This window comes from Bradysia coprophila, chromosome II (genome assembly GCF_014529535.1).
Source record: "Bradysia coprophila strain Holo2 chromosome II, BU_Bcop_v1, whole genome shotgun sequence".
Taxonomy (NCBI): domain Eukaryota; kingdom Metazoa; phylum Arthropoda; class Insecta; order Diptera; family Sciaridae; genus Bradysia; species Bradysia coprophila.
The window spans coordinates 3,195,910-3,204,895 of record NC_050735.1 but is presented as its reverse complement, the minus strand read 5'-3'; the positions used below and the strand labels follow the sequence as shown (position 1 = coordinate 3,204,895).

The window sequence follows — 8,986 nt, the reverse complement described above, 5'->3', positions numbered from 1 at the left end:
CAAGCAGATTTTCGAATTTGGTCATATTACACGTACAAGCGCTTTTAAATGCAACGTCTTGGTGTACGTTTTCTTAATGGAGACACTTTTTCCTAAATACCATCTTAATTTTGCTATAATTTCTTATCGTTAGACTGTGAAACTTGAGGAGTTTACATAACACACATAATCTAATCACGTTTTCGCGGTTGGAGCCATATTACGATTTGGTTGTAGTCTTTGTTTTAAGATGAGTGGTTTAAATTGGTATGATGACAATTGAAAAGTTAATCTGGTCATTGTTGTTGACGATGGAACAATATGTTTTTAGTAAGACTAAACCGGAGCTTCGTGAAGGTATAATCACAATGCACTTCACTTCTCCGCTGCGTAACGATAAAAGTTGGCTCTCATTTATAAGCTGATAAAATGGTAGATTAAAGATGATGCAGGTAAAGCAACGCTCTGTATCCAAAAATCTATTTACACAAGAACACTTACGACAAACTTTCGTGCCGAAGAGATAAATAAAACTCGAACGTTTCATACAAAGAATGGCGTTCGTTGTCGTCGTTATAATAGAGAAAACATCGGCGTTACTATACACATCCCAGCAGATCTCAAACACAAGGAACATGCAAAAACAACGGTTCAGAGGAATGATCAAAATCAAATTTGCAAAGGGTCCTCCATCGCTCTTAAGATTGTTTTTCATTTCACCGAAATATTCCACATTTTTAATGGAACCCAAAAGAATTTCAACGATTTCAAAAGCTCTCCAATAAAGCCCACAAACAATGCGATATGGAGTTTTGGCCTGACACGGCAGACACACACATTTCTACCCAATCATGATTGTAAATGTAGGTATATCACAAGTGAAGATCAGAACCTTTTCTGCTATACTGCAACCAGTTGAAAGAAGAAATATTCAGAACGCCAAAAATTGGATTTTAAGCCATAATGGCATCTTACCTAAGTCCTTTGTGCTTAGATCTACTTATATTATCGGATTTTCAGACTTTCATGGATCACAAAGAGTAAGTAATTCAAAAATGTCGAGTGGAGTATGCTCACATTTATACGTCCCTTGAAGCAGTAGGTACTATCTGTACCAATGTTTTAATCAGAGTTTGTATCGTATTTTAAATTGTTGACAATCACAACACCGACAACATCATGAATGTTATCATGTTCTTTTTTTCTGATACATGTATGTCAGAACTGTTTAATTTGCATCGTAAAATTGCTCTACATTGTTTGCAGTTCTTTTTTAATAGAAACTTTTTAGCACCATAATGTGCGCTCTGCTGCAGTGCACAACATCGTGCCTCATCCATGTACTTGACATTTTAAAACAGCATTGATTCAGTCGTGTCGGGTAATACAATAATTGCTGAAAAAAAATTTTAACACGGAATTATGTTCTGGCGAGTAAATAAATTCACAAATCTGATAATTTCATAATTGGAAATTGTCGTGACAGTAACAATAAATTACAATCGGAAAATTCTTCGTGTGGATATTGTTTTCAATTTTTTTTTCAACAGTTTCAATTATCTATTATTTAATATCATGTCACTGAGCAACTGGGATGCAGAACCAATCAATAAATATTGGTATAAATATCTAGGACGGCGAAATGAAATAAAAATTAATCAATCAAGTGCATCTCTGCTGATATGTCTGACTTTTAGGGGGAGAGAGGTCGGAAAATTTTTCTCATGGTTTCTTCGCCTATAAAAAGGTTTTTTTTTGCTAAATTTGTACCTTAAGAAAAGTTTGGTTTCCGGATAATATCGTCTGACTATGAAAACATCTTGATTAGGTCAAGTACCTATTTGAATAAATAGATCCATGCTTTCGAGCCAGAGAGATGCTAATATGACGACTGGGTCGTGTCGACGGATAGAGGCAATATGTCGAATGACAGGTGGGTTTTTGATAGAGTATTCAATACATTTTCTCTCAACCAATTTCAAAATCATTCGACATATTCCCTCTATACGTCGAAACGACCCAGTCGTCATATTAGCATCTCTCTGGCTCGAAAGCTCTGTTTCGAGCAGAATTTGTGTGAAAATAATCTATTATCTAAAATTCACATTCACTTCAGAACCTGCGGTGTAGTTAAAAACGTTTGAAACGGTTCACTGTAGTACCATTCTGTAGCAGTAAGCAGGGCATGGTAACTTTATATGAGCGACTAAGAATATTTTATAGCGTATCGTGAGTTGAAAAAACAAGGAAAACAAATATAGGGCCTTATAACGACCTTGCGAAGAATTCATATAGTCTAGTCGATAAGGGCAAACGTTTACCAAAATCAGTTGCTCAAACAGCACTTAAAATTCTTCTAAACTTTTTCTAGCAAGAAGAGACAAAAAAAATTTATGTCTCTTCTTGTTACAATACTTTTAGAAGTATTTTAAGTGCTGTTTGAGCAACTGATTTTGGTAAAAGTTTCTCCTTATCGACTAGACTAGTATGTTTATTTAGAGTATTGAGCTTGCGCGCGAATTTTGTACTCCGAAGCCGAGCTTATGCGTGTGCATTGGAATCGTTTACGGATAATAAACCTTACAAATGCAATAAAACAGTTCAAAGTTGTATAATACGGTATGTAAGACTATACTGGCTTTCAAATCACGATACACTCAGAATCGATCATTTAAATTTGAATTTTTGAATTAAAAATAAAACAAAAGAATTATTCTCCACAGATGATCTTGACTAACAATTTGCATTTAAGGTGCAGTCGATAAATTGTTCTACGACATTGTACTTTTAGTTAGAGTATTCATTTCCTAGACGACTAACTCTGATATCGCAAAGAGCAGAGATTAGGTTTTACATCCTCGTTCTGTTGAATTTAATAAACTGTCCGTTGCAGTGAGCCTCAGAGTTTCAATCATTCATTTATTTTATGATTTGAAAAAGACTGAATGGTGTGTTATGCGTCCGATTTTAATAGGCTTTCGATTGTTATAACCAGAAGTCATTATGTGCTTTTTGATAAAATCGTTTTTTTTTTAATTTAACCGAATATGTGAAACAAAAAACTCAAATTAAAACTTATAATTAAAATCATTTTTTTAAAATCTGGATATGGCACGTACATGGCGCACATGTGGTACACTTTATAGGTCATGTCATACATAAAAAAATGGAATCTATTCGTGAAATTGTGAAGTGAATTGAAATCACCATAAGTCGTTTTAGCTCATGAAATTCCGTTCCGACGTTAAATGTCAAAATTGATGTTGTCCCCATTTTTGCACAATAAATTTCAAACGTGGACACTAAAGTTTAAGTACCGAAAAGAAAATTCAATTAAAGTTCATAATAAACCACAAAAGCAATTAAACAAAGAAAAATTAAGGATTGTGCACATGTAAACCGAGTGTCAGATAAACATAAAAAATCCGTTAGCAGACAAAAAAAATCCTGTGAGAAAAATCCTCAAATTCGTTGAAAATCCTCAAAAAAATCGTTTGAATTTTAAGAATATCCTTGAAAATCAAAGGAAAATCACCCAGCATATATATGCACCTAAACGCTATTTGAGAAGAGTTATGCACTAACCGTCACATAAAGACATTTCACAAAAAATAAAAAAAATCGGTTCATGCATATCTCTCCTCATTTCGGTATCGGCAAGTATAATCGGCCCACGGTCAATATGTTCTGACCATCATCTCCTCTGTCTGTTGTTCCCTGCAGTGAAGTCACTTGAACAATATAGTCTTGAATCGTTTGTTCGCAAAACATTGAAAGGTCTGTTTGTCAAGATAGATCTCCTTCCTATTCGATGGCATAAACAACTTGGCAATAAATTTAGAAATCGGAGAAAAATATGATGAAAATGCACAAGCGCACAAACATATCAGACTAACTTATTATCTGACCTTTCCGCTCGCAATAAATAGACTAGGTAAATAAAAAAGCACTTCAAACTGAACTAGAAAATCGGTTTAATATGTAATGTTTTATCGGAAAGTTTTGTTAAAAGTTTCTCCTTTCTTCCAGCATAGCTATGCATACAATGACTATACGATGGCGTGCAATATAAATGCCTTTTACAGAACATATAACTGGGACAACTTTTTATGCATTTCGTTTTATAATAATTTTATCTTCCAAAGTTGTCGGATGAAGTTCAACGAAAATAAATTTCCGAATCAGAAGTACAGCAAGCGCTTCGTTAATTCTTCTGCAAAGTTACACGGAGTTGTTTCATAAATATTTCAATTATAATTCTCAACAAAACATTCCCATTGAATTGTATGCGAAAGTTCATAAGATAAAGCACATTAAGTATGTAGAAGCAACAAGATCGAGCAGCTGTCGGCTACATTATTCATTTGATAGAGAATGATATTTTCTAGTTAGCTTGTGGTGCCTTTTTTAGAGACATTGAAGCGGAGTTTCTTCTCAGAAGGTTTAATTCTTAATTTCCTCTTGAACTTGTTAAATTGGATGAAAGTTACCAAAACAGAGCAAAGAAGAAAATTCTTCCAAGGGTAAAAGTCGGATTTTGAATTCTGCTCTGTTCATCTCAACGTGAATTGTGAGGACCAAGAGCTCAATCAACATTATTTATCATCTTTCTGAGATATTTTGGTTGTAGGTCTACTCTCGACACGTAAATCTTAGAGTGTGAGTCGGCCATTACTGGAATTCAAATCCAATTTTTTTAAACAACTCTCGTTGCTACTTTGTTAGTGTAATATGCAAATTATGTGTATCCCCATAGATCCCCACCCCCACTCGAGACAAGTAAGGTCGAAAATAGTAGAACAGAATTTATGGATGTTCCCTTAAACAAGCAATGCCAAGGAGACTTCCTCCATACCACCCAAAAACATTATTTATACAATCAATAAAGATCTTCAAATAAATTGCTGTACATTCACTTAAACCTTCTGTGCGTATACATAATGAACACATAAAATACTCAAACATAATGGAGTTTGACATTAATTACGGAATGGTGTACTTACTCTGCATTCGTTTCTGGTGTGGGAAGATCTCCAATCGTTGTTAGCGTTAACGTTGACCAGTACAAACTACCCAAATATTTTCTCGTCAGCGTTGCATAATCACCTGGACGATATGGATACACCCAGTCCCCCTTTAAGCAAACACAGAGTGGGTAATTAACAATGTGGCCGTTGATTATGGCAATTAGTTTTGTAATCTGAAATGATATTGGGAGTAAACAATTCACTTACCTGAAAGCCTTCAGCTTCTGATAACAGAAAATAGAAACAACCAAACCAATGTGCCAATATCAGTAGAATATGAATTAAATTAACTACGCGCCACAAATTCGGCCAAACCGTTCTACTCTCAACAATGTAATAAAATTTAACAGATCTGTAAACCTGGTTCAAAGAAAGGTAAGAAAATTTATTTGAATAAATAGTTGAATTGGAAATATGTCATCATAGTCTGGGTTCGTAATCTCGATCGTCTAAAGGTTTTAATGTGTGTAACGACAGTGGCATATATCGCTGTGGAGTTAAAGTTACGAAACCATTTTTTGTGCGAAATTGGAAAATCTGTCAGTATGGTTCGTCTCACCCACGACGCCTTGTTCATCAGCATCGGCTGGACATAGGCGAGTTAAAATTTTTTCCGGTTTCTAAGTCTCACTTTTTCGAAGAACTTCATCGCCGAAAAGTTCTTCGATTGTTGATATTGATCAATAAATGAGGAGAGTTATGCACTAACCGTCACAAAAAAACATTTTTCAAATCATTTTTTTTTTCGGTTCATGCATATCTCTCCTCAATTGCCATTTAGCCGTATCTAATTGGTCATTTGGACAAGTTTTGAGTTTAAAATTGAAAGATTTTTTGAATTAGTTTTCTCGTCTTCCACCACCAATTGTGACAATTTATTAAAACCTTCAGACGAGAACGGTACTCTCGACATTCGAACCTGGACTAAATCGCAAACTAAAGAAAAAGTTAATGAAACATCAGCACTGAACTTACTTTTAAAAAACGTGGAAATCGTAACAAAGGTTGAGTTCCTAATTTAATTTGAAGAAGGTCTAACGGTAATAATGCTGCTAAATCGAATAAAAATTTTCTTGAGCGCATATAATGGGTTGCTAGTTTTTTATCGTCATAGACCTGTATGGCAAAAAAAGAGAAACAAAACGAAAACTTAAACAAATTTTCAAATTTTTCAGACGTCAGTTATAAAGGTTTGACTATAAAACCGTTGAAAATAACCCTTCATCATGTACACTCTGGAGGAAACCACATTTCATTTATACATATACATATAAGCTTCTACCGAGAAAAAAAAGGTTGAATATTTCGTCAAACTTTTCGTTTAAAGCTTCGAATAGAGTTGTACAATGAAATATGGTAACATAATATTTCCAATGAAAGGTTTATTTGATTTTTAGATTTAGATTATTAAAGGTCGGCTAGGGTCAATGTTGATTTATGAGCGGAGAAATCTTCAATGTGTATTGGTTCACAGCACGTTGAATGGACACTCTGTTATATTACGTACATTCGACGAGAAACTCACCAGATGTAACTTATTGTAAGAAGTAGCTTCGTTTAAATGGAGGTATAACAAATAATAATTAGGAAATTGGAGGATGATATTTTGACGTATTCTTGCCAGCGCAACAAAAGATCAAACATTTCATTTCTTTAGTAAACTTCTTAAATCGAAATATTTGCGGCCCAAAATGTAACTTTGCATATACTATTTCGGCAGAGAAATGAGAACGGCAGCTCAAGGTCCGACTCTGCTAGGTAGGTTTAAAAGAGTTTCCGTAATGTCTTCCGACGTAAATATGTCTGCCCATATTGGCTAACAAATACGAGTTTCTATCGTTCTCTATCTTTATATCTGATCTGATCTTATTATTTTCAAAAAATTGATTTCAAATCTTTTACTTCATTTTTTGAACATGCATTTTGCTATAATAACAGCGGATTAGTCAGAGTTTGTTATTTATTTCTGAAGTCTTTATTAATAACAGATGATAGTCGCCCATAACTGGTTTTAAGACACGATTTCGTTGTTCTGTCACTGTGGGGTTTGTTCGGGCGCAATCGAGAGTACGCAATAGGTGTGTTCCAATTACATTTAAACACGAACGACAACGATTTCATCCACAGACACATAGCAGAACATATCCTTAACGTCAACAAATTTATTTTTAAACCTGAAAGTTGAGGTTAAGTTGCCTTCTGTGGATGAAATTGGACATTTCGAGATGACCTTGGAACAAGCCTATGATGGTTGCAAAAAAAGATGAAAAAAGATTTGTCCTAACGAGGCAATGTCGAGTTAATCATACCCGCACGTTTGTAAGCGGGCGTGACGCAAGTTCACTACAAATAAGGTTTTACAAATTTTTGTTTGAGGACGGCGGAGCATGTATACAGTAACTTTTTGACTTCCCCCTCACTTGGCTCCGATGACTCCCAATATTGCCACTTGTGACGCAATTTTTTTTGTAAAATTTTCTTTCTAAATTTTTTTGGTTTCATTTAGTGTTGATGAAACTTTTGCGTACAGGAACAGAATGCGTCATACTCAGCGATGTATCAGTTATTTTGTAAGTAAGATAAAGGACTTGCGTCACATTTACCCTTTAAGGATTTTTTGACTGATACTACTTTAAAACTATTCCTAAGAAATTCCACTTCTCAATACTAAACACAAAGTATACTATGCATAGCTTCGGATAAAACTTTAGCAATAGTTGCACCGTAGGATTACATCTAAATCAATCCACAAATTGTATTGAATCATATTTGAATCAAATTCCAAGCGAAAGTGAGCTCTCCCTAATGACTTTGACACAACGGATTATATAATATTATGAATAAAGAATTTTAATGAGAATGTTGATGATGTCTCGTTTACTCAATTCGCCCTGTTAAACATTTATAATTGCATTCGTTGTGCAAACAAAATCATTCTAATTCCAACAACAATAAAATGTTTGCCAACTCCGTTCTGAATGTATTTTCTGCGCTGAAATTGGAAAAGTTTTTGGATGGAAATGAGCCGAGAAATGTTTCGCATAAAAATGCTAAATACATTTTTATGGATCATAATTAACTCCTTCTCGCATTGTTAAAAAAAAAATGGAAAAGGATGTTAAATGCTTTCGTTGTTTCATATAATGACCGTAATGAACTGCGTTAATAAGTCAGTATTCAATTTAAGGCTCAGAAAGATTCGGTATCGACGTATCGAGTCTTGGAAATTAAATTCTTATGAAAACCTGCAACGGGGGGTGTCATTAAGGCGCATGAGAGACTGTTCACATTGTCATTCACTTCCACTATTTCTCCCTTTCGCATTAGATTGAATTTATTCTCAAAATATCTGAAATTTTCTCATAATTCTTATCGCTCTTGAAAAGAAAATTAAATTTTAATAACGATTAAAGTTGGAGGGTTATAATATCTCCTTTGCACTAAGATGTTTATAAATGAAGGTTAAAAATATTTTCCATAGTTTAACCACTCGACCAAAACCATACTTCATTTTCAGAAAATAATAAGCAATCAACGAGGGTAATTTAGAGTTATACGTACTACGTAGTTTACGGATAACTTTTGTTATTCAAGCCATTCAACTACACCCAGAATGCAAATATAGCTATTAAGACACTACACAAATTCTAAACCTTTAACAATAATCTGATAAGACGAAACCTACAAATTAATTATGTAAAGTGGCAGAAATGCACGAAGGTACTTATGGGTTCTCTTTGTGCATTTACCTGCTCTGATGAATATTCAAAACATGCCAAACGCTTCGATTACATAACATCCAGCACAACAATGAAGCCATGATTTGTTGGCAACGTTATAGTTCACTACACTACCTGCTAAAGTGAAGAAAATCTCGAACAGATTTTTATGCAAATTTTTCCAGATTTTCTTTATGATGCCAGTTAATGTTTACTCTTCGCCTGTTCGCCCGAATAGAAAAGTTAAAAAACACAAAAGAA

General features: G+C 34.3%; 1 protein-coding gene across 3 annotated transcripts in view; it reads right to left on the bottom strand.

The window, feature by feature from the left end:
- Positions 1–8,986, bottom strand: part of LOC119066502 — a 204,219-nt gene that overhangs the window by 46,653 nt on the left and 148,580 nt on the right. For all 3 annotated transcript variants that reach the window (XM_037169016.1, XM_037169024.1, XM_037169032.1), the window contains exons 7-9: positions 5,982–6,122; positions 5,214–5,366; positions 4,983–5,113 (exon numbers count right to left, since the gene is read on the bottom strand). In XM_037169016.1, coding sequence (XP_037024911.1) covers positions 4,983–5,113; positions 5,214–5,366; positions 5,982–6,122 — 425 coding nt within the window. The remainder of the gene's footprint in view (positions 1–4,982; positions 5,114–5,213; positions 5,367–5,981; positions 6,123–8,986) is intronic.